The 25,083-nt window shown below is 37.2% G+C and overlaps 2 protein-coding genes across 2 annotated transcripts in view; one reads left to right on the forward strand and one right to left on the reverse strand.

The window, feature by feature from the left end:
- esr2b (estrogen receptor 2b) overlaps positions 1–25,083 on the reverse strand; it is a 443,098-nt gene that overhangs the window by 34,819 nt on the left and 383,196 nt on the right. The window lies entirely within an intron of this gene.
- Positions 704–24,649, forward strand: sgpp1b (sphingosine-1-phosphate phosphatase 1b). The gene is made up of 3 exons (XM_007228988.4): positions 704–1,711; positions 10,390–10,479; positions 18,917–24,649. The coding sequence occupies exons 1-3, from the start codon at positions 1,070–1,072 to the stop codon at positions 19,466–19,468; spliced, it is 1,284 nt and encodes a 427-aa protein (XP_007229050.3). The 5' UTR covers positions 704–1,069; the 3' UTR covers positions 19,469–24,649.

Raw genomic sequence — 25,083 nt, forward strand, 5'->3', positions numbered from 1 at the left:
TTGTTTATTTTTATGTGACGAAATATATGTGATCTGGTCTCAGCCTTGTCTTGGTCTTGGTTAAGATCTTGTTTAGGTTCGGATCTTGTTCTTTTCTTGGACTCGACCACTAAAATGTTTAGTCTTAACGTGGATGCAGGAATGTCCTGGTCTTGTTCTTTATGTGGACTTGACTACTAAAAGTCTTGGTCTTGATGTGTACTCAACGTTGTCTTGTTCTTTATTTGGTCTGGACTACTTAAATTCTTGGGTATAATGTGGACTCAACATCTCCTAGTCTTTTTCTTTATTTGGACTAGACTCCTAAAATTCTTGGGCTTAATATGGACTGATCTTGTCATTTACTTGGACTCCACTAACTTTGTTCTATGTATTATTTAATGTTACATTTTAGATAAGATTTGAAGAAATTAGTGTATTAATAATGTATAAGGAATGTACAGTGAGTCACAAACTATTTATTTTTAGATAATGACTCAACATGTCTTGGTCTTGTATTGTCTTGTTGTTGTCTTCACTATGCAAAAGCGTCAATTAATTAGATAACCATGGACAAAACATGTAGCTTTTATTGGGCTGCATCAGTAACTGCGTATTATGTGCACGCGCTTTCACTTTTGGTTCACTCCTTCCAAACTGCTGTGTTGTGAACGCGCGCACGTGCCCGCGCCCGCTCTTACTCTGCGTCTCGGTGACGTGCGCGTGCCCGAGCGTTTCTGTCAGTGGAGCGGTGCGTGTGTTCAGGCAGCGGCGGCGGATAGGCGGGTTACCTCGGCTTTAAACTTGACTTTTAGAGCAGAACCTGGAGCGTTTTTATATTTTTGACTAAAACCGACTGTAGTGTACAACTTCGCCTACTTTTCCTTCATGGAATAAGAAGAAATCTACTGTTTTCCTGTCTGTGGCGGACTAGCACAGCCGGTTAGCTGACCTAAATAAGCTAACTTAGCTAACCTGGTTAACTAGCAACTAGCTAGCGCGCGACTTTCTGACACTTTTCTGGATTTTGTAGCTAACCTAGCTATTTTTTATCTGCTTGTTTAAAGGGTTAAAAGTATCAGAATAAAACATGGGCACCGGTTTAAAGGAACAGTTATCTAGTCTGCTGTGTTACCTGCAGGACCCCGTTCTTGTAGCCCGTTTCCAGCAGCTGTGCGGTGTGAGGGGGGTGTTCGCCAAGAGTGAAGCCGGGATAAACGGCGGAGGTGGCGGAGAAAGAGCCGAGCGGGCCCGGCAGAGAGTAGCGGACCCGGGCGGGAAAGTGGAGAAAAGCCGCTTCAACAACAACGGCGTGGCAAACGGGACCGGTGGGCCGGGTGCCGCCGGGGATCCGGTGGCTGTCAAGCCGCTGCGCAGGAACTCTCTGACCGGTGATTCGGGTCACGAGTTCCACATCAACAACCGGCTGCTGTACTACCTCTTCACCTGCGGCACGGAGCTGGGCAACGAGCTCTTCTACATCAGCTTCTTTCCCTTTCTCGTGTGGAACGTAGACCCGCTGGTGGCGCGCCGCCTCATCATACTCTGGGTCTGGGTCATGTACGTCGGCCAGTGCACCAAGGACGTGATGCGCTGGCCCCGGCCTGCCTCGCCGCCCGTGGTCAAGGTGGAGGTTTTCTACAACTCCGAGTACAGCATGCCCTCCACACACGCCATGTCCGGCACCGCCGTGCCGCTGGCCACGCTTCTCCTCACACAAGACCGTTGGGAGGTAGGTTAAGACGTTTGGAGGTGGTTCACCTTACTGTTTTCCTTTAAAGGAGAAATCCTGTGTAAAATGTATTTGGGGTGTAATTAAACATGATAATGAGTACAAACTAATATCGAATAGCCCACCAGCATTCACCCCAGTCATTCTGAAATACAGCACTTTTAGCAGATGCTCCCAACAGGCTTACAGTTCTAGCAATAGGGGCATAGAGCTGCCCATACAAAAATAGATACTTTACAACACTTACAAACTCAAAGTAGCTCCACACTTAATTGTTAGAATTCTGAGGACTCGGACATTTAAAACGAGGCACTGAAAACTTTAAAAGTACACAGGTAGTTTATTAAAAAGCGGTCTATACACACAGTATCTTGAAAAGTCGACTGACAAGCATGATTGAATAGGTAGGATAGTGGAACAGATTGCAAAATTAACTCTGGAATTCATGCATTTTCACTGAATTCGAGCTCGTGCTCGTCAGAAAATTTAGCATGGTACTGTGTGTATAAACAGTATTTTTATAAACTACCTGTGCACTTTTAAGGTTGTCAGTGCCTCGTTTTTAAGTGTGACAGCCCTCGGAATTCAACCAATATAGTGTTGCTTTGAATTTGTTAATGCTAGCATTGTAAGTCTTTTCGGTAGCATCAGCTAAAAGTTCTGCTTTTCAGAATGCTAGGGGCGAACCAAATTGGGCTATTCAACAAAACTTTCTACTTATTATGTTTCACTACCCCAACTTTATTTCACTTTGGGTTTCTTATGTAATAAACCTTTCTAAACCATAGTTTTGCATGGTCAACCAAACAAGGACTTGAACCCTGGACCCTCTGATTAAAAGTCTGATGCTTTATTTGGACCCTGCCCTGGTGGAATCTAATGTGTGGAGTCAGATGTGTTCTAGTACTCTTTTTCTCAACACAACCTTTTAGAGAAATCTGAGTAGAATGTTACAATATAAAATGCCACGTGTTAATTCATTAAGTATGTTTGAGAGCCAGTTTTGCAATTCATCACCCATTGAAATGTACTAAAGGGAAGCAGTGACACAAAAATCACTGACAGGAACCAAGACTCAAAAGATGAACTTGTACTTTTTAAGCACCATTCAACATTCAATTGAATCAACATTATGAAACAAGAACGTTATAAGCAGGATTAGCCCAAGGCTCTGGGATCAAATGATACACTGAGTAGCTACGTTTTGTTCAGAAGTCTTGGAAGGCTGGAGTCCAGCACAGTGCAAATGTTCTTCCATCTTACAGTGCAGTTAAACTCATCAGTGAAATAACTAGGTCTAGCTCGCATGTTTGAGCAAGGAGCTCACCAAACTGTGCTGAACTCCCATCTTTCGATGCCAGCATTGTGCTGCTTTGTGTGTTATACTTTCCAGGACATTACTTTCAGTCTTTTAATTTAGTTTTACACATAGAATCACTGCAGTCACATTTGTCGGTCAGACACATTTTGTATTGCATTTCTCTTACCCTCTCCAAAGTAAAGAAAACATTTTACTGGCAGGTGGAAAATTGCAGGACTAGCTGTTGAATTTCTAGCAGTAAAGCACAAAGTAAAGCTTAAATGTGGTGGTCATTGGCTAATTAAATGGCATGCCCTCCTGAAATGGGATTGGGCTGCAGTGGGCTTGATATTTGACCTTTTGATGCATAATAAAGTTGCCTGAATGGTGAGGAAATTCAGTTGATGTGATGACCAACACACTCACCAGATCAAACCCCCTTTTTACAACAATGTTGAGAAATGTTTAGAGAAGGAAAATTAAACTAAATCTTTAGAAATATAGTGAGGTAATTATCAAAGCCCAAAGCAGCACCTTTATCCAATCTAGTACTATTCCATTATGTCGGTCATAAACTTAATCTACTAAAAGGTTAATCCTGGCTATGAATTGGGAATTTTACGTGTCAGTAGGTCAAACTTGATTTGGGGCTTGTATAAAGACCTACACAATATTAATATTAATGTAATATTAACATAATATTATTTAAGGTTATGGCTAATGATATATTGTGGCTAGTGTTATATTTCTCAGTGATGCTGATAAATTGGATTTAGTCCCACATTCTACACTGTGAGTGTGTGAGTGTGTGCTCATATCATTGATCCCTAATTTGTTGTTCTATATCAGTAAATATTTAAGCAGTTCTTTAAAAGATCTAGGTCACAACATATATATAGTCCAACAGTAAATGAGCTGTAAATCAGATTTATCCAAACAGTGAAAATACCTCTCTCCTTCCCTTTTTTTTTTACCTCGTTATATTTCATGGATAAATTAAGGTCAGGCATGAGGTGTGCAGCCGGCAAGTGACCTTTTAGAAGTCGGGACATGTTATCTTGACTAAGATAATATACTGAAACACAATCTTGATCATGTAGCAAATCAGGCAAGGTCATGTTTGCCTACTTTACAGAGATCTGAGGACACTTCGAGCTAATCGTTATTTAAATTGTTTAGTTATAATTTTTCTGTTAACAGTTAATACATACTTGACTCTTATGTACCCCAAACAAATACATACATGAAACAACATTTGACCAAAATACTGCCACATTTACTGTATGCCTAAAAGTTCATAGACATCCCTCTTTCCTCCATACAGTAGATATCAGAGCATTTATATGAGATATTATAAACATTCAACCACCACAGCATTAGAAAGGAAGGTAATTGTGTGGCATTTAATGTTTTAATATTTATCCAACAATAATATATTGTGTTTACTTTTAGCTTTCTACATCCTGGACACAGCATTGATTGTTCAGCAATTGCAGACTGACTCTGGCCCACTGTTCCAAAAATGCTAAACACAGTGTTTTGTATAGTTCTGTTATGTCTAAGTGGTGGCATGATACAACTTGTTCTTGTTCAGTTACTGATACAGTAATCATTAGTATCAGAACTAAGCTAGCTGAGCATTCAACATTACAAAAGAGCTATTTTTTTGGAAGCACAGTCTAAAAGCCACAAGTTGTGCCTGCTGTGCACCTCCTTAATGTTCCAGCTTAACTGCACATCTGTAATGTGCAGTTAAGCTGACGTAAATATAAAATCGCAATACTTTATCCACTATTGCATACTATTTCTCAATGCTGATGCAATGAACTGTTGTGTAGAACAATGCACGTTCTAATGAAGCAACAAAACAATGCAATACATATACATATATACACATGATACAAGGGCTTACAATTCACTAAACCTCAATATTTTGTGATACTGTAAGCATGTTATCCGATATTTCGTGATTGTTTATATAAAATATATTATAATGTAAAATGTAATATAAAAATATTTATATAAAAAAGTGTTGTATAAAATATAGTATAAACCAGTGTCAAGTTGACTTTTCATGCAATGAGAATATTAGGGTGTAGCCTATATCCCTGCTATCTAGTAGGAGGGGATTACACAAAATGCACTACACAAAGTGAGCCATTGTCTGATGTAAACCAATGATTAAAAAAACAATACTGTTTTTTTATTTCATATTTTTTTATTTCAAAACAAATTATTGTAAAACAATATGATATGATATTGATATTTTCTTGCACCCCTAGCCTTGAAGTAGGCAATCATAGGGTGTGTTGAGTTGAAATGGCAAGTTGACCTGCATCATAAACATTGAGCCAATCATTTGGTGAACACTGGTTTAAACCTCTTTGATGCCACAACCATCTGTGACCAGCAGTCAAAGAACCCATAACTGGCCTCCCCATAACTCTCTGGTGTGGGAGGATGGATTTCAGCTTTCACCCATCACTGTGGTTCTAGTCATGTGGGCTTCTGTTAGCTGACATAACAGAATTGGCAGTAACCATTCTCCTCCAAAGGTGTCCAATAATGTTGAATTAGCAGTGATTCAGAAAGATGCTTCATGTGACTCAAGAGGAAGCATATGCTGACTTTCGCTCTCCCGGCACTGTAAGCATTGTGCAATGGGAAGTTCTAGCTTGTGGGAGAAAACTGAAAACAACCGGAGGAAAAACATGTGTGATGATTTTAACTCATTGTTGTTAACTAAGTGACTGTAATATGGCTTTAATGACCAATGCTTACAATCACCATGGCATAAAAATAAGTACTCTACCCAACATTGTGTCAGGGTTTGAGCAAGAACTAAGAATGGGTGGCGTTTCATGTATGGAACTTACACTACCGTTCAAAAGTTTGGGGTCACTCAAACAATTTTGTGTTTTCCATGAAAAGTCAGACTTATTCACCACCATACGTTGTGAAATGAATAGAAAATAGAGTAAAGACATTGACAAGGTTAGAAATAATTATTTGTATTTGAAATAACATTGTTTTTACATCAAACTTTGCTTTCATCAAAGAATCCTCCATTTGCAGCAATTACAGCATTGCACACCTTTGGCATTCTAGCTGTTAATTTGTTGAGGTAAGCTGGAGAAATTGCACCCCACGCTTCTAGAAGCAGCTCCCATAAGTTGGATTGGTTGGATGGGCACTTCTGGCGTACCATACGGTCAAGCTGCTCCCACAACAGCTCAATGGGGTTCAGATCTGGTGACTGCGCTGGCCACTCCATTACCAATAGAATACCAGCTGCCTGCTTCTGCTGTAAATAGTTCTTGCACAATTTGGAGGTGTGTTTAGGGTCATTGTCCTGTTGTAGGACGAAATTGGCTCCGATCAGGCGCTGTCCACTGGGTATGGCATGGCTTGCAAAATGGAGTGATAGCCTTCCTTATTCAGAATCCCTTTTACCCTGTACAAATCTCCCACCTTACCAGCACCAAAGCAACCCCAGACCATCACATTACCTCCACCATGCTTAACAGATGGCAGCATCTTCCAGCATCTTTTCATTTGTTCTGCGTCTCACAAACGTTCTTCTTTGTGATCCAAACACCTCAAACTTGGATTCATCCTTCCACAACACTTTTTTCCAGTCTTCCTCTGTCCAATGTCTGTGTTCTTTTGCCCATCTTAATCTTTTTCTTTTATTAGCCAGTCTCAGATATGGCTTTTTCTTTGCCACTCTGCCCTGAAGCCCAAAATCCCGCAGCCGCCTCTTCACTGTAGATGTTGACACTGGTGTTTTGCGGGTACTATTTAATGAAGATGCCAGTTGGGGACCTGTGAGGCGTCTGTTTCTCAAACTAGAGACTCTAATGTACTTATCTTCTTCTTCATGGGCCTCTATACACCTATGTAGATATTGCACCAAAACCAGACATTTGCAGCTAGAATAGTCATTTACCACATTAGCAATGTACAGAGTGTATTTGTTTAAAGTTAGGACTAGTTTAAAGTTATCTTCATTGAAAAGTACAGTGCTTTTCCTTCAAAAATAAGGACGTTTCAATGTGACCCCAAACTTTTGAACGGTAGTGTATGTTTTTGTGGCCTTTTGGTGATTGCCTGTGCTGTCTTGCACTAACAGAGTAGGAATTTAAAATGAGGAAGAATAATACGAACCCCACACACGCACACTTCCTCCCTGCAGACTTGCAATACTAAACAGTCTCAGCAGCTAATTACATTTTTAATCTTTCAGCCTCAGTCACAGTCAAACAATCCTGCAGATGCATGCCCACCCTTTCACAGTCTTAACAGAGCCATAAACAAGATTAAACATGCTTTACAGACTTTGGCTTCAATAACATGCCATTGTTGTGAGAATACAAGCTTGGGAATAATCCATGCAGTCTTTTTACTTGTGTAGTAAAAAGTGCCACAGTTGTCACAACTTTATGGAGCTTTTTTAGAGATCATAATCATTAAGGTTGCAAAAGGATATGTTTATTGAGTGTTATATGCTGTGCTTTGATGTATAAATAGTAAGCTTAAGACTATTGTTCGGCAGAAAAATGCTGCCACAAATCTGCAAAATTGTTAAAAACCAAAGCCAATACTTTTCCATTGGAAGTGGGTTTAGCTCCATTTGGTTCAGCTAAGTTAAAGTACTTTTTTATCAGTTTATATTGTACAGAGGAAATGGTAATGGCTAATGTCAGCTTTAAAGTTTCACCAGCCTTGACGATGGCATTTGCTAATGTGTAATGTAAATCTTGGAGTCTAATTAAAATCTTTTAAGACTCTTATGTAATAGTTTTGAGGTTTTGAAGGTGGCCTGTTTTCTAGCTATGCTTTGGTTTTACATGGTTTTCTTCTGAAAGAGAAGCAGTAGTGTTTAAGGGGCATTGTTTTTACTTGCATGTTCTGAACTCTCATTCAACAATGGTAAATACAGTTTTTTTGTACTAGAGCCCCGTAAAAGCAATGGATAATATGACTGACTACAAATGCAAGCTAATATTCCACAATATTTCACTCATTTTGCATAATGTATATAGGTGGTTGACTGCTTGTTTTGACAATGAGCTTTTTAAGGTGAACTGTTTATTTAAATGCCATTTAAACCTAGCAATCAAAGTGTGTTTTATGCAGACTGTGAATTCATATAACAGTCAAACACACACATTCACATACACACAGCTGCTGCAATTTTTCAAAATGAATACTGCACACGCACTCCTCTGTAATCTGTGGCAGATGTTTTACCATATGAGGTTAGCTGTGGCTAGTATAAGAGGCCAGTGCAGGAATAAAGGGGTTGATGGATAGATTTGCCTCAAGTCGTGCTTGTTTTTTTGCTAGGGAGTTTAGAGTGTGGCCCAGTGCTTCTGTCATGTGGTCTCCAAGCATAAGGAGTGGTCAGGATAGTTAGGAGTTTTGGAACCACATGTTGTTGTTTTTTTCTTTGGTGCTGAAGCTCTTACCCATGGCTTGAGGTGCTGCCAAGAACAGATTTTCCTGAAGTCCATTCATAAGCAGTGAAGTCTTGCTGAATCATGTAGTGAGGAGCAGCATATTCAGAAGTGTGCTTTTTGTATTGAGGTTTAGATGTCAAGATTTCTTATTTCACCACTGTGTAAATGGAAATATTAAGGAAATGCTTTAGTTTTTGGGCCAAATGTATTGACTTTTTTTATTTTGTTAGCAAGCAGTATATATTAATTTGGCAGTCTTAAAAGGTGCACAAATGTGGTGCACTTATTCAGAAGAATATCCATTTCCATGTAAACACAGATCATATACCAATGTGAGTTCCAACTATTTTATTGGCTACGTATGCAAAAAAAAAAAAAAAAAAAAAAAAAAAAATCTGTTCTACATTCAACTCCATGCACCAGATACATAAAGAGCACCCTACCTACTGTACCAAAAAGCTGACTTCACCTCAAATAAAGGAGATAAAATAATCACTTTTTATTTTTATCTTTTTACATTCCAGTGTGTTTTGGTCCTATAAAATCAGCTATTGTATTTCTTTTTGGCATCTTAATTTTTTTCTTTTCCTACTTGAAAATTGCAGAATCCAGACACTGTAACATAAGTTATACTATATGACGGTCACCTCCTTCCTGGAGAGCAATTAAAGCCTATGTGCCAATAAATGAGCACCTTAGCTGTGAATGTTGACGAACAAGTAAGTGATGTTCCTTAACTTCCCCCAGCCCCTTTAACTTTACCTTTTTACACAACTGCCTCATTTTATATGCAAGGTATATACATAGTGGAGAGTCATATAAAACAGAGTATTTTACTAATAAAAAATGCTGTAAATATTTCTAACCCTAACTCAACCAGACATCACCTGCAGTTACTAAGCAAAATCAGTAGCTTCATATTCGGGTGGCACAGTTAGCAGTTTTTCTTTGCTGAGCTCAGATAAAGTAGGAAACTGCCTAGCCCCCTCTGTGGTTGCAAAGCAACAGATTTGTGCAACCCCATCCTGAAAATTATTTTTTTGTACTCTTTTGTAAGAAAGAAGGTAGAGTTACAGAAGGTTGTGTTTAACTGTTCAATGGCAAGGATGTATTGGGTTACGGGTACAATGTGTTTATTGAAAGCATCATGCTGAGTTTCGGTGCTTCCACTGTTAAAGCATATTTGCTATGTAGAGCATTGTGAACTGGTAAAGCCTGTAAAATCTGACTGTGTTTAACTACATTTTAAAATGTGGCACAGTGGTAATATGGAAACAAAATTCTACATATTATGATATTATGGTATTTTCACGATAACGATACTCTTGGCGAAATGTCAAAATAAAAATGCAAGTAATTATTCTTAATACACTACTGAAAATGTAATTTTATTGTTGCATACAATATGATATGGCACACCCCTAACTGAAATATTAAAAAATACAAGAATTTTAACAGATTTGTAACCGAAGTTAATGATCTAGAATATCATGATACTAATAATAATGCACTCCAAATATCTTCATATATCCAGGATTAAAGTAAAATAAATGATACTTGACAGATATAATATGTCCCTAGTAGATATATAATGGGAAATGAGAACAGTGTGAATTTTCCTTTAGCTAAAAACAGCAAAAAAAAAAAGGATTGGTGCTTAACGCACATAATTTGGCTGCCATAAATTGGTTCATGGTGTGCATACCAGATGGCACAATGTCTTCTTCTGCTGCTGTGGTGTTGTTCCCGTACTCAGTAGTGTAGCTGTCTAGTGTTTCGAGTCTAGTGTGTATTTATGTACAGTTTGGTTGTACCTACATTCTAAAGTGACATCAGTACACCAGGGTAAAACCTAGTCAGCATAATGAGCTGTAAAATAGGTCTCAGATTAACTGTCTTTGTTTCTCTCTCCACAGTATCCTTTCCTGCTTGGAGTCATTCTTGCTTTCAGCTGGTGTATACTGGTGTGCACGAGCCGTATCTACATGGGCATGCATTCAGTTTTGGTAAGCACAAACACACAATCACAACTTTTGTTACAGTTTGACTTTAATTATATATTTGCATCTAGTATGTGTTACCAGTTCATCACACTGTTTATTACTTTTATGTACATGAAAATGAGTTCACACAGCCATCCAATGCCTTTGGCCGTGACATTGGTCACGGTCACCCGATGCAGTTGATTTTCCCCAGACTATGTAGTATTTTAGTTTTGTCTATCAGACATATTTGAGCAGAAAAGGCCTTATATGCTGTGTATGTACTCTAAGGTTGTATGTACTAAAGAGAAAACTGCATCATGGGAAAGATTGCCCTAGTTTTTTTTTTTTTTTTTTTTGGAGCACAAAGTGTCTGTGTGTGGTCCGAATGTTGGAAACACGTCATCCCTGTAGGCCTCCATTACGGTTTCAGAGGCGAGGTCAGTATGCTGCGGCTCGTGTCCTGAGGCTTCGACATCACTTGCAGTGCCCCGATCCCACTGTAACATCCTACATCAGTATGGGATGGTAAAACATGTGAGGTGTTCAATTACAGCCCTAAACACTCACCCACAGACCGCACACTTGGTGTTGATGATGAAAAACCCTTATAGGGAAACCACAGAGCCAAGAAAGAGCTTTTTTTATCTAGGTTTTAAAGTCCCAAAATTTGATATTGTGTTTCTTTTAAAGTTGTACATGCATGTTCATATTTCACATTTAAATGATAAAAGAATGCCAAAAAGTTTGTCATGCTTGTGTTGACTTAATTGTCTCTACTATCCAGGTAAAGACTTTCTACTAGATTTTAGGGGATTGCAGTTAGGATTTGATTCAGTGACAAAGGCGTTAGTGAGGCCAGAATGTCGGATACCTGTAATCGCCACACTACCTCTTCCCCAACTCGTAAAATTATCCCAAACATATTGGTTCTACTGCTCCACAGCATAGAGCTTGGGGGCTTTATACACCCCTAGCCCACCCCTGCTATGGGTGTTGATGCCAATAGGTTTATATTTATTTTCTCCAGATAGTCCTATTCTATTGGTAATAACTTTTTTTTAGAGACTAGACAAGATGTGCATTTGGGATAGGGCAGCAAAGTAAAAACTAAATATAATTCTATTGCTATTGCTGTAATGAGGATGCTAAAGGGTTAAAGTAGCTGAATGGATTAACTTTTACACTTAGTGTATAACAAACATAGGTAATGTAAGATCTGCCAGTGTGCACCTATCAAAGATATTACACTTTCAAAGCTACAAAAAAGTATAAGGGTGCTATGATCTGAAATTGTGTTTCCTCCTGACCTGACCTAGCCTGTCCTGTCCCCTTTGGGCAGAGCACAGATGGGCGTGTGGTGTGAGGGTGAGGTTTTCCATTCAGGAGATAATTTTCTCTGAATCTGGTGATCTAATGGGTTTGGTTGGGATGAGTGTGTGCGGGTGGAGAAGCATGTTGCTCGTCTGTTTCTGATGCACTCTAAGTGGTAACATCATCCCCAGGATGACCTCATGTGTCTGGTTGCTGTGTTAGGGTGCTGAGTGGAGGCGTCTCCATGGTTGTGGCCATATTGTGTGTCAGGGTTAAAGTTGATTGAGTATCTGTCGGAGGCCGTTCACACAAGCCCATTGGTTTCTGGTTACTACCCATTAATTTGTGCGTTTGATATATATTTTTATAGTTAGATTTCTAAACCTGTCCCAAATTGCCTCTATTATTAACCACCAAACATGCAGATTTGCTGTGTGACATAAACTATCTTGTCAGTGAGGTACTTTTACAGAACTCCTGTAATAATAACTCCTGTAATAACAGTGGCTGAGATCTTCCAGTTTATAATATACAAAAAAAAAAAGACAATATTAAAAATAACCTAGTTTGGATCGTTTCCACCATCCAGCACTGGGTCAGTCTATAACAAATGTATGCTGGGTTAAACTGTTTTATTTATCTATCTTTTTTTTTCTTTTTAACTGCAATACATTATTTGAACACTATGTATAAAGTGCAAACCTTTCATTTAAAATTAAATATCTAATATTATTTCTTTATGCTTCCAGTCAGCTTTACTGCAGATATTCCTAATATTAAGACATGTTTGACTCTGTAACCTGTAACAAGGAGATGAATGTCAATATGAATAATGTTAGGTCTTTTACAGAAAAGGTGAAAATTTGCAGTCACCTGTCATAATCTTGTGTATCGTCTATAATCCCAAAATCTCCACTTTTAAATACAACTTCATTAGCTGTTCGAGTACAGTTTACAAGTGGTAAAAACTGGACACAATTATTAAAATCTTCTTGTTTAGATAACTTAAATTGCAGTGAAATCCCATAGCAGCCATTTGGTGCACATGTACTAGTTTGTGATTAATCATATTTATAATTCTGTTTATTATTCATATTTTGCTTATGCTTGAGGGCAATTGTGAAATCTGCTATACCGTGAAATTTTGGCACCGTGACTTTTAAGCAAACTACCGCTAAGCCACACCAGTTGCTCAGAATAATGCTTGAGTGTTTGAGCAATATGTTTTAGAAGCTGCCACATATAATAAAGGGAGGATAAAGATTGTTGAGTTTAGTTTCTTTGTTTAAAACCAGCCAGTCAGTTTTTCCTGTACACTGGATTGGTTTTCCATAGATGTGTGTACAGTTTAGGGTTGTCACGATACCAAAATTTTGACTTCGATACCGATACCAACTGTAGCATCACGATTCTCGATACCAAAACGATACTTGGAAGAAAAAAAAAACAATAAAAATATCTGAACATAAAATGTTTATTTTTGACTGAACTGGATTGAACACTGAACAATAGGTGCAAACGTTTTTATTCTAAAATGAAACATTTGAACAAAAAACAAGTTTCGTTATTATAACCTTAACTATAACATAATTATCTAAACACTTCCTAAAAACTAAAACTAAAACCAGAGGTAATGGTAGCCTGACTATGTGAACCTGACGGGCGGGCAGAAGTTAAGTTCTGAATAAGGAAAATAAAGAGACAGAAGAACATTACAATGTTATGTTCATTTTAACACTCACTGCTCCGTTTTATTAATCAACCGTTTACCGTTTTTAATAAGCAGTCGCTAGTAAATCTTAGTAAAGCTACAGACAGAGTGTATCTTGACTAACTCCACTAACCTGTCGACTTCTCAGCCCTTTGTAGAGATCAGGGTGCTTGTCTGCTATTATGTTAAATAACACTGTAACATAGAAGCATAGAACTATTATTTAATTAAAAAGATTTTTAAGAACAGCTAAACACAGTGCTGCAGGTCAAACGCGGAGGCGTTCACGTGCGAGAGAGAGAGAAACAGAGAAAGAGACACAGCGAGAGTGAGAGAGAGAGAGAGATTTGCGTGTTCTGATGTGAGCTACTCACAGGTAAAGGTTCTCTTTTATCTCCTCGTCCTCATATTCTAGTCCCACACGTAAGTCTGCAGCTCCCTCAGTGTTTTCTGTCGTATTTTGCGGCTAGCGCGAGCGCTTACAACTAACACCGCGGAGCGCGAGGTGCCGCCGCGCTTGTGCCGAATCCGCTACTGAATCCGACTCCCGCTTCGCGGACAGAATCGGCACAACACCCCCCGCTGTACAACTGCGGGAGTGAAAACAGCGCTAGTAAATAAAGTAGTTTAGTTTCAGTTTTCGTTATTTTCGTTATTTTATTTAAAAATAAAAATATAAATAAAAAACAGATGCCTACATCTCAGACTATTTTCCCACACTTCACTCCTCGCGCCCGTTTTGTCCACAAGTCGCGGACGAGAGACATCTGTTATTTTAGCCGTCGCCATTCTACACTCGCTGCTGCTCTGCTGGCTTGCGCGTGAATCGATTCATTTGTTCAGAACACTAAGTTTATCTGAATCCTGCCACACCGACTGCTGCGGTGTGAATCAGTTTTCTTATGAACTGAATCAAATCGCGCCTACTAATTTGACTCATTTGAAGCTAGTGACTGGGCTATATACAGTATCGAAAGCATCGAACGCTAAAGAACCGAATCGTTTGTGATGACGTAGTATCGAAAAAGAATCGAACCTTCGGTACACCGTGCAACTCTAGTACAGTTGTTTAAAATAAATCATGCACAATAAAGTAGAACAGATGTATAGGAAAAAGGAAAATGACTTTTCCTCACTTTCCTCAGTTTCTCTTAACCATGTGGCACAGAAATATGTAGAATGTATGAAAGAGAGCACACACAGTTTTCAACCATCTACAGGCGACAACTACCTTTTACTGTTTGTCTGTGAAATAGTTTTAATATGTATGGACAACATAGCACCATTGTGTATAACGTTGAGGGTAAAGTCAGTGAGGCGCTTTGGTCAATGGTCAGTGAAGGTGTTTAAAATGTTCAAAACCGGTTGAGAGTGATTGATAAGTAATTATAAGTTTATTTATGAATTATTAACCTTTCTCACTCTGTCATCATCACCTGTGGTGTACTTTGTTCTTTTGTGATTCTGTAGTAAATTACATTTCCTTTCTATAAATATTTTCCACACAGTCACTGATGGAGTGCTAGACCACATTCTTAGTAACTATCTTTCATGTTTGAACAGACACTAACTAGAGCTTTGAACACATGCTTGCATGTTTGAACAGCTGGCTGGCTGGGTATCCTCTGTTTTTGTCTGTACACTTGACATCAATACAATGCAGCAAGGATCTTTTTATGGGGAAAAGTAGAACACCATGCTGGAGTTCCAGCAGCGAATCAGACATGTGGTGAGATATGACGAAAAGTCATGCACTTCTGGTTACGCCTTCTCACTATTTGTAACATACTGCCCACATTTTGTTAAGGTTATAAAACTGTAAACGTCAGGGGTTTTATTTTGGCTGATAAAGCATCAGGACTGTAGTGCATTCTTCTCCGTTTTGTTGCTAGTAAACCAACATATGCACATTACTCTCTTATTTAGGCCTGTTACAATTAAGTTTTCCCTTTTGTTTGTGTTTTAATGTTTCATGTACTAATTTTTTTCTGGCAGAGGTGGCAGGTTGTGAGGTTGTTTTTGTGTTTTTCTTTAGAACAATACGGGTCATTGTAAGCCTAGACCTAGACTAAATAATATTTTCAATGGGAAATCTCCATTCATTTTGATGTGTAGTCCAATACTTCGGTTAATCTTATGTTTAACATGTAACACTTATTATTATTTTTTTTCCATGTAAAATTGAAACTTAACCTTTGTGTTCTTTACAGATTTAAACATGCAATTGTGCCAAAGTAGTAAAATAATGTTATATACAGTGGTGTGAAAAAAGTATTACCGCCTGGGCAGTCACAAACTGATGGCCGGACATTCTCCTTTAGGATTTTCTTGTAAACAGCAGAATTCATGGTTCCATCAATTACAGCTAACACATGTTATGGTAAGAAATACTCAACTAAGTTAATTAAAAAAATGCTTTAAGAAAAGATTTACCTCTACATTCATCAGATCTACCAGCCTCAGAAACCATATAAACCAATAAGTTAAAAGCACTCCGGATTAGAGCACCTAAATGCTTTACATAACATTTTAGTTAGTTTGACACTTTTATTTACATGATACCTTATGTGTTTCTTCATAGTCTGGATGACTTCTGTATTAATTTGCAAAGTAAGAAAAAAATATATGAGAGTGAGAAACTTTTAACTGGTACTGTATATTATAAATATGTTTAAATACATATATTTATTAACCTATATTTGTCCTGGTGTGATAAGATGTATGATATACCAAAAAAAGATATGAATCTGTTAAATCCATCCAAATCTATGGCTAAATAGAAAACGGAACACAATAATTAAATTATGAATTATATATGAAATCTTTCAAATGCCAGTTTAAAATTCTGCAGTTCTGTTGTAGTGTCTTTTTTTGTCATAGTAGAACGAGATAGTAGTTTAGGGACACTAGTTTTGCGATGCACACAGTTTTTGACCCACATGCTGATAACAGTAATTCTAAGCATGATTAGCTGAGACGGGTTATTTTTCTCAGCAGTGGAAAGAGACTTTGAACCATGTAATGAGGTGTTGAGATAATTTGGCAGTTCAGCAAGGATGTGCTTACAGAGTTCTACCTGTACAGGATTAGTTTTGTATGTTCAGGTTCATTATGTAATTATTAACAGAGTATTCATGTGGTTTAGGTTTTATCTGAATTCACTGTAACTTTTTACGGACTGCACAGTTCAGTGTTTGTAAAGATTACACTGACCTGGGCCTTTTTTAATGTGTGGTCATCATGTGCTTATATAAATCCTTCACATCTGAATAGTTCTTTACATCAGTATATATTTTACATATTTGGTATATAGACAGTGATGGATATATAAGTATTTTATCGGATTTTGATACATTTTCTTATTGTATCAAAATATGCTTTTTATAGAATATTGAGGAATCATTGCTTAAAGATCACTGACCATTTCATTACATAAAGTGTAGAAAATCCTGTATAATTACTAAACTATTCATAAAAAAGTATTAAATAGCTGAATCTACCGTGATATATTATATAAGCACCATCAGCATGTGATTATGTAGATCAAAGGCAGTGGTTATACTGTTCATATTGATATCATAATTATATATTATCAACCAAAATTAAGAAATATCTTGTGGTATAAATTTTGGTCATTGTTTTCCAGCCCTAGTACAATTCTCATAAGTGTTTCATCTGATCTTATATTGCATGTACACTTTCCTAAATATGGACAGAGAATGCAGTAAAGTATCTTTAAAATGTGCATTATGGTGTGTGTTTCAGAGCGGATATATTCAATCGTTTTAGCAAGGACTGCATTTGTTAGGTTTAATAAAGTGTGAATGAACAGATTAAGACTGAAACAGAAAAAATGGTGCTTTCAGTTAAAAACAACAAAACTTAAAGACTGTTTATTTACTCGCACAGTGAGTAAATATCAATTCTCTGGTTTCATCAAGGAAAAATCCATTAAGCATGATATTAAGTAAGATGTCTAGCAAATTTGTATTCTGCATCATTGTAAAAAACGAAAACAAGTTAAATGGTTAATGAATGACATTAGCTGAAATAGAGCGTGAAGTATTATGCTGGCATGTGTAAAGATGTTTCAAGATTCAACAAATCATACATTCAACACCCCCTCAAGCTACAAAGTTTAAAACATGTTGCACATTAGGTTCTGCTTCCCAGAAATCAGTTGCTTAAAATGTAGTTTTTGTGAAAGTCTTCCATATCAAAGTCCAGCTCCTGCATAAGAATAAGACCAAAGGTGAACATTGAGGCCCCCAGACAGTTTCATGTGCTTGACCATCATTCTGGGAAGATCAGATCAACAGATCAATATCTGGTACTGATCTCTTATTTTCGTTATCACGGTATTATGAAAAGCAGTGGAATCAGTGAAATGATCAACTGTTTAACTGTGCTATGGTCAGGATTCCCAAACAAACAAACATTCTGATTTTGGCAGTTAATAATAACAATACATTTATAGTAGGGCTGTGTATTGGCAAGAACTTACACACCACAAAACAGGGGTTACAGTTTAAGGTATTGCAGTATATTGCAATACTATAAACAAGAAGATTTGAGGAGTTGTGTTTATTTTAGGAAAATACTCATACTATAAAAACACTGTCATATTTACAAAATCTGAGTAAAAGATTAGTTTTCTTTTTTTTTCTTTTTTCAATAACAAAGATCCCATAACCATAAGATCTAATGACTGTGAACAACACAGCATTAAATTAATTATTTAAATGTAAATTAATAATTAAAGATCTGTTTTTTTTATTTTTTTTTATAATGGTACAGTAATTAACTTGTGCACTTTTGGTGACCTGGGTGTGAACTATCGTTGCAATCGTTGGAGTCCTAGTTTAGAACAAGGTCACCAACCTTGCTCCTGGAGAGCTACCTTCCAGCTGACTTGGCTTCAACTTAGCTTCTTATCTCCAACCACTAATAAATCCCACTTAAACCAGCTAATTACTGACTCTAGGAGTGCTTTGATCAGTTAAAATGCAAGGTGTTAGAGATTTGGGATGGAGGTGTAACCTGCAGGACTGTCACAGAAATTATTGTGATAACTTATATTATTGTAATTATAGGACCATTTAATGCCAATGATTTAAGGAAAAGAGCATTATAATGCAAAGACTATTCAGACATTGGATTCTAAATAAAATAATGCTAATTTTAAACAAAACATTTCTCACAGAGTAAACACAATGGGTAATATCGAGTTTGACAAAAATTATTGTAGTGAAGTTTTTGTTTTGTACGATAAGCCGATATTGTGATTATCGTGTCAGCCTTGTGAGCCCTAATCTAGAGACCACTACCACTGTTAATTGGGTTTGCTGTAGATCACTGAACGTGTCACTGTGTGCTTTAGGCTTTGAAGTTTACTAGTCACCTTCCTAATGTTTAAATGTTGTTTTCTTTCTACAGGACGTCATTGTTGGATTCTTCTACAGCCTTCTGATCCTGCTGTTTTTCAGTCCAGCTCTCGAAGTTATCGATACATTTCACCAAATCAATCGATACGCTCCCGTCCTCATTATCTCCCTCCATGCAGGCCTTGGCCTATTCTCCTTCACATTGGACACGTGGAGCACCTCTCGAGGGGACACCGCTCAGATCCTGGGCACCGGAGCTGGCATAGCTGTGGCGACCCACGTAAACTACCAGCTGGCTGTGATTGTAGATCCTACGGCCTCCATGCTTCCTTTGCAGTTGCCGCCCCTCAGCTTCGGTCTTGTGGGGTTGTGCCTGCTCAGGTTTGTGTTGGGAGTGCTTGTGATTTTAGTAACAAGAGCTGTGATGAAGGCTCTTACCATCCCACTGGTGTGTTGGGTTGTCGGAATTTCAAGCAAAGATGTCCGGAAAGCCAGGCAGAACATGCAAGTTGAACTACCGTACCGGTACATTGTTTACTGGACAGTAGGGTTCAGCGCGTTCTGCATCGTTCCCTGCCTATTTGTTTACATCGGCTTGTCTTGATCAGGCTCCAGTCTGATCATTCCCTGAGAGCTCATGATGGATGGATGGATGGATGGATGGATGGATGGATGGATGGATGGATGGATGGATGCCAGCCTTTTAGCACTGCAAAAAAATATAGATATATATATATTACCTTCAGCAAAACATTTCTCTTCACTTTTAGCAGATTTAGCAGTACATTATTCAAAATAAGACGGTAAAAAACAATGATTTTTCAATACCTTTTGTATAACAGCATATTACCTTCTTACTTTCAGTTCTAAGTTCATTTCAAACAGCTCTGTTTCAGCTTAGTAATTGTTTTTAGGTTTTATGTATATTTTCTTTTTTTTCAGCACATCATCATCAGTAGGTATTCTAAGGATTTGTTTGTACTGAATGGCTGGATGTTGAAGGCACCACCTCCTTTTGAATGCATGTTTCGAATGGGCACATACTCTCTACAAGGCTGCGGTCATATTCTGTGACTGCACCTTCTAGAATTTTTTAGGTTTGAGTAGCACCTTGAATGCTTAAAGACTTTCCCAAAAAAATCATCCCATTATTAGGGATAATGATATTGTGTTTTAGGCAGGAAATGTTTGGACCTTGCCTGAGTTACTGTAGATGTGTTTGATTTATGTGACTGAAATATCTGTGCAGTTGATAGAAAGGGCTATGATTTAATTAGTTGATTGACGGATGCTAAATCTGACCAAATTTACATTAAAACCTCAGCAGCCGTTAGCTATGGATGTGGGAAAAGGGGTGTTTGGTCCATTTTTGCCATTACCGGTCATGTTTGACGTCAACAATCGGCCTCATAGAAAAGTGCTTTAAAGCTACAAGAATGTCATAATTAAAGTTTCAGTCCTAGAAGACGGAGAAATACTCTTCTCTTAGCGTATCTTAATAAGGTTTTTTTATCCTCTAGCTTTTCACTTCTTTGTTTGTAGCCACAATTGAATACCACTCATATAGGGTTAGTCAGCTGGACCTTGATTAAGCAGCTACATTTCAATTCTTTGATGTCAGTTTTCTTAAATGCCCCTGTTGGTACAGGATTTGTTTTAATCTTTTATATCCCCTTAAAATCACCATGGTGAGCTGCTGTTTGAACATATTGCTGCATTACTGCAGCACTATTTGTGTGTGTGTGTTGATTTTTTGTGATTGAATAGATGGACTACTGATGAGGACAGAAGAATGTTAGGGGGTATACTATCTTCAGTAGGGTTCGTAGAGTAAGAAAGTCTTTGTTAATGCCAACTACAGCTTGTTATTATTGCCTGTAGACAATCGTTTCTAACCACTATGGTTCTTATGTTTCGATAGTATCTTGATGTCATTTTTTAATATATTGTTTTTTTTTTAAATACTGGTAATCTAAGCTTTTCTATGATCAATTATTGCAGGCCTTTGCAGCAAAGAGTCACAATCTAGCATCTGTTCTAAGCACATTAAATCTGTTTACAGGTTAGCGAGGTTAATCCAGTGTTAGCTTAGTAGTCTTAGTTTTAGGCCTTAAAGATTTTTTGTGTGTCTAAAAGTGATCTTGGTACTGTTTTTTTTTTTTTAATGCACTGTTTCCCCAATGCACTGCTCAGACAGGTGCTGGTCTGTCCTTGGTTGTGATGTAGCTGGTCCAGCCTATACAGAGTGAGGCGTATCCTTCTTTACTGTTAGTTGTTCCTCTGGTCTCATGTGAGCCAGCTGTAAAGGAAGCCTGCTTTCCTGAGGTTTCACCTTTTGTAAACAGGATGTTTTGTTTGGGGATAGCAAGAACAGAACCTTCAGCACAGGAATAGCACAACTCTTCCCTGCTTGTAAGGTTGGTTATCAGCAGGTGTGAAGCTTTGCAACCTTTTATTGTTGTACGTCACTTATTGGCAATATGAAAGCTTACTGTGACCTCACAGTGATAAACCTGATTAAGAGATAAGGAGGATATGGTGAAGTGAGATAAAACATGGCCACTATTGTCTTCTCTACAATGGATTTTCCTTCTGAGCCAGTCAGTAACTGGGTCAGGCATTTATTCAAGAGGACTTTGTCTGTAAATATGTAATGTAAAGAATAGTTTGTTCATTTGTGAATGATTTATATATATATATGAATTGAATGAGAAGGTGTGTCCAAACCTTAAGCCTGTACTGTGTGTGTATATATATATATATATATATATATATATATATATATATATATATATATATATATATATATATATATATATATATAGTGGGTAGCTAGGGTTATTTTCTCTACCCACTATTGGAGAAGAACTATAGTGATAATTAGTCTGCATATAAATTGTAGACACTTGCTTCTTTTCTCTACACATAAAGCCCAAAAGCTGAAGGTCTATGTATTTAATTTGTTAGTTTATGTTTCTCTGACTGAACTTGACTAAAACAATTATTCTGATCATTCCAAATTTATTTAGACATTCTCTTGATACACCACCGTATACCAGACTGGCAGAGCGCTTGCCTATGCAGAATCATTGAACTCAGGAGATATGTGCCCAAATTGCACTCTTAAAATAATTGCTTTATTTGTATAACGATTATTGGGCCTCTAAAAATGTTTCAGGTATGCAGGTAAGTTACCTTGTTTATTATGCAAAGATCTTTTCTAGAACCTTAGATGACATCATTAGAGACACATTTATTGATATTTTTATGGTCAAGCTCATGACTAGACGAAATCATCTTGATCTGTCTTCCAGAGATTCTCATTTTTAGATACTGCTCACTGTAGAAATCGTTTGTGCCTTTCCTGTAGGTCTCTGATTATGAAGAAAATGATCAGACTTCTGCTCTAGTTCCTTTGCTGTAACCTAAATGAGTTAAAGAATTGATATACTCTTACTCGGTTTATGTTTTAGAGTCTGTGCTTTTACTCCTCGGTGATGCAGACTAAGCTCAGCTATGCACTAGTCAAACATTCACACAGATGGAGGTTTAAAAAAAAGAAATATGTGACAGAAATATAAATAACTAACACAAGTTTTCTTTTTCTCTCTGAAGATTTTCATAGATATCGTCATATACAATATGTATAAATATATTTTTAAAGTACTGCATTTAAAATACAACCTGTCTTATCAGCCATAATATTAAAACCACCTTCCTCATACTTTTTAGCTCCCAATTGTGCCACCAAAACAGGTCTGGTTTGTCAAAGATGTTATGTAGTATCTGGCTCGAAGATTTGTGTTCGCAGCAGATATGTTTAAAGCTGTAAGTTGGGAGGTGGGACCTCCACTGCAGATTTTTACTGTTGTCCATTTTTTTTAGTTTCCATTACAGCAACACTTAAGAACTACTGCCTGATATGTCCACCTGTAGAAAGGTTTTTGAACCAGATAGTCAATGTTATTCACTTAACCTGTTGGTGGTTTTAATGTTATGGCTAATTCAGGAGAGAAATAGAACCCATTGACTAACACAAGTGTAACTTATGATTGAAACTGTAGAACTGACGCCTGTATTTGTTTGCCCTGTGTGTGTGTAAGTGTGTGTGCGCGTGCATGTTCTGTCTGAAACCTAAGGCTAGAACAGTAGCTAGAGCCCGCTGTGTTTATCTCTATGCAGAAAAGATCGTAAAGATCCATTTCATCACTGACTGACGGACTCTGCACCCATCTGTTAAATCCCCCGTGTGTGTAAACTGACCTGGGCTGGCCAGTTGAGGGCTAATGTGTTCATTGTTACATATTACTGTTTCTTCTCTTCTTGTTTCTCGCTGTACCAAATGTGTCTTGAACAGGTTTGTGTGTGTAAGAGAAACGAGGTTCTTCTGTTCCAGCGCTGTTTAACGTGTGAGAATTTGATTTTTTCTGATTTTTTTTATCAGAGCTTCTAACAACTAGTAATTCCTCCTGTGTTGAAGACAAGGCGCAGATATGTGCAGGAGAGGTCAAAGTACAGAAACATGTACTTGAATGAAAGTACAAATACTAACTCTGTAATTTTTAAAATTAAATCAATTTTTACTCATTTTCCCTTAAACACTGATATTTTAATGTTTGTCAGGCTACCCTGTATTTTGGGTCAATCTATTATGCATTCCAGTCTAAAAATTCTATTGCACTATTACATCAGCATGATTTGGCAGGCATAAATATACTGTTTTGCATACAAAACTGAGTTTCTGGGATAATGGGACCTTTAACCCGTTAACAGACTTTGGCCTGTATACGGGCTACAGGAATAGGTGATACAAAACCCTTTATCTCTGCAGTAAAATAAGTTATTTATATTCAGAAACTTTGAGAGCTTTGGAGAGATTCTTCTACAGAACAGTTGCATGTTCACTTTGTACTCTTAATAATTTTAGATCAGGAATCCACTCCAAATTCTGCATAATTGAAAATAGACAAAAACTAGACAATCGTAACAAAATGAAACATTTGGAGGACATAAAATGATTAATTTATATTTAGGAAACTATTTAAAAAAGTTCAGGAAAGTGACAATTTTATGATTTTTATTTATTATATTTTGACAGTTGCAAATTGACTTCAATTTTTTTTTTCTATTACAATTACAGTTAAAATTTTCAGTAATGTAACATGTAACATCAGGCAGAAATTTGACAAATATGCTGGCATGTTAAGGGGTTAAGTATTGTAAGTAAAATTAGTAAGAGTGATTCCAGTCCTTATTTTTTTATTGAGTAATATATTAAGACTAGAGACTATAACAGGAGTGAGGCAGAGTGTGTTGAGGGATCACTGATTTGCTTGTTCTTACATTTTAGAATCACCTCTGCAGCCACATCGACCTACTTAGAAACCTACATCTCACAGTACTTTTACTTTTGATACCAGTAAATTGTAAATAATGTACTCAAGTAGAATTACAGATGGATTATTTGTACTTTTACTCCAGTAGTTTTCAGTACAGATGTTTGAAACGTTGTGCTTCTCCTGAATTGTGTAAAGAGGTGAATGCGCCACCTGTTGCCCATCATGCAGAACAGCACTGCCTCGGTTTACTGTGGTGGAAACATGACCTTTGAACACAGTGTAATACTACACTATATGTGAGTTCAACTGGTTAAAATTGTGTGACCGTTTTGTGTTTTTCTAGATTGGGATGTTTGCATAATTTCCTCAAATGCAGAAACTCTGTCTATTGGTCTATTTTTGAAGATGCAAAAATTATAAAATAATAAAAATGCTTTTGGCAAACAGTCTTGTCTATGTATTATTTATTTTGCTCTAACATTCTGTCATAAGTGAACATTATATACATAATATATATATATATAGTAATGTGAAAAACGTTTAATCCTGTGTGAAAAATAAAATTAGAACATTAAACCATTTCTAAAGCTCTCCTAAAGTGGGAGTCTAGTACTGTCATATTAATACATGGTTATGTATGTAAGTGTTAAAGATAAGTTTAAATAGGTAAGATGGTAATAGAATTTAGACCAAATGATTAGAAAGATAGATGGATGTTAAATAGGGCTATATATTTAATAATACACAGTACCAGTCAACAATTTGGACACACTTCATTCAATGTGTTATTTTTTTCTCATTATTGTTACATTCTAAATGTAATATTGAATACTAAATTGAAGCTCTACAGGAACACATGCGGAATTATTTTGTAAACTGA

Source organism: Astyanax mexicanus, chromosome 7 (assembly GCF_023375975.1).
Source record: "Astyanax mexicanus isolate ESR-SI-001 chromosome 7, AstMex3_surface, whole genome shotgun sequence".
Classification (NCBI taxonomy): domain Eukaryota; kingdom Metazoa; phylum Chordata; class Actinopteri; order Characiformes; family Acestrorhamphidae; genus Astyanax; species Astyanax mexicanus.

Excerpts from the sequence above, each read along its gene's own strand:
- sgpp1b (XM_007228988.4), top strand. The coding sequence starts at position 1,070 with ATGGGCACCGGTTTAAAGGAACAGTTATCTAGTCTGCTGTGTTACCTG. Across the intron at positions 1,712-10,389 it reads TCACACAAGACCGTTGGGAG|TATCCTTTCCTGCTTGGAGT; the intron begins GTAGGTTAAGAC and ends CTCTCTCCACAG. Across the intron at positions 10,480-18,916 it reads TGGGCATGCATTCAGTTTTG|GACGTCATTGTTGGATTCTT; the intron begins GTAAGCACAAAC and ends TTCTTTCTACAG.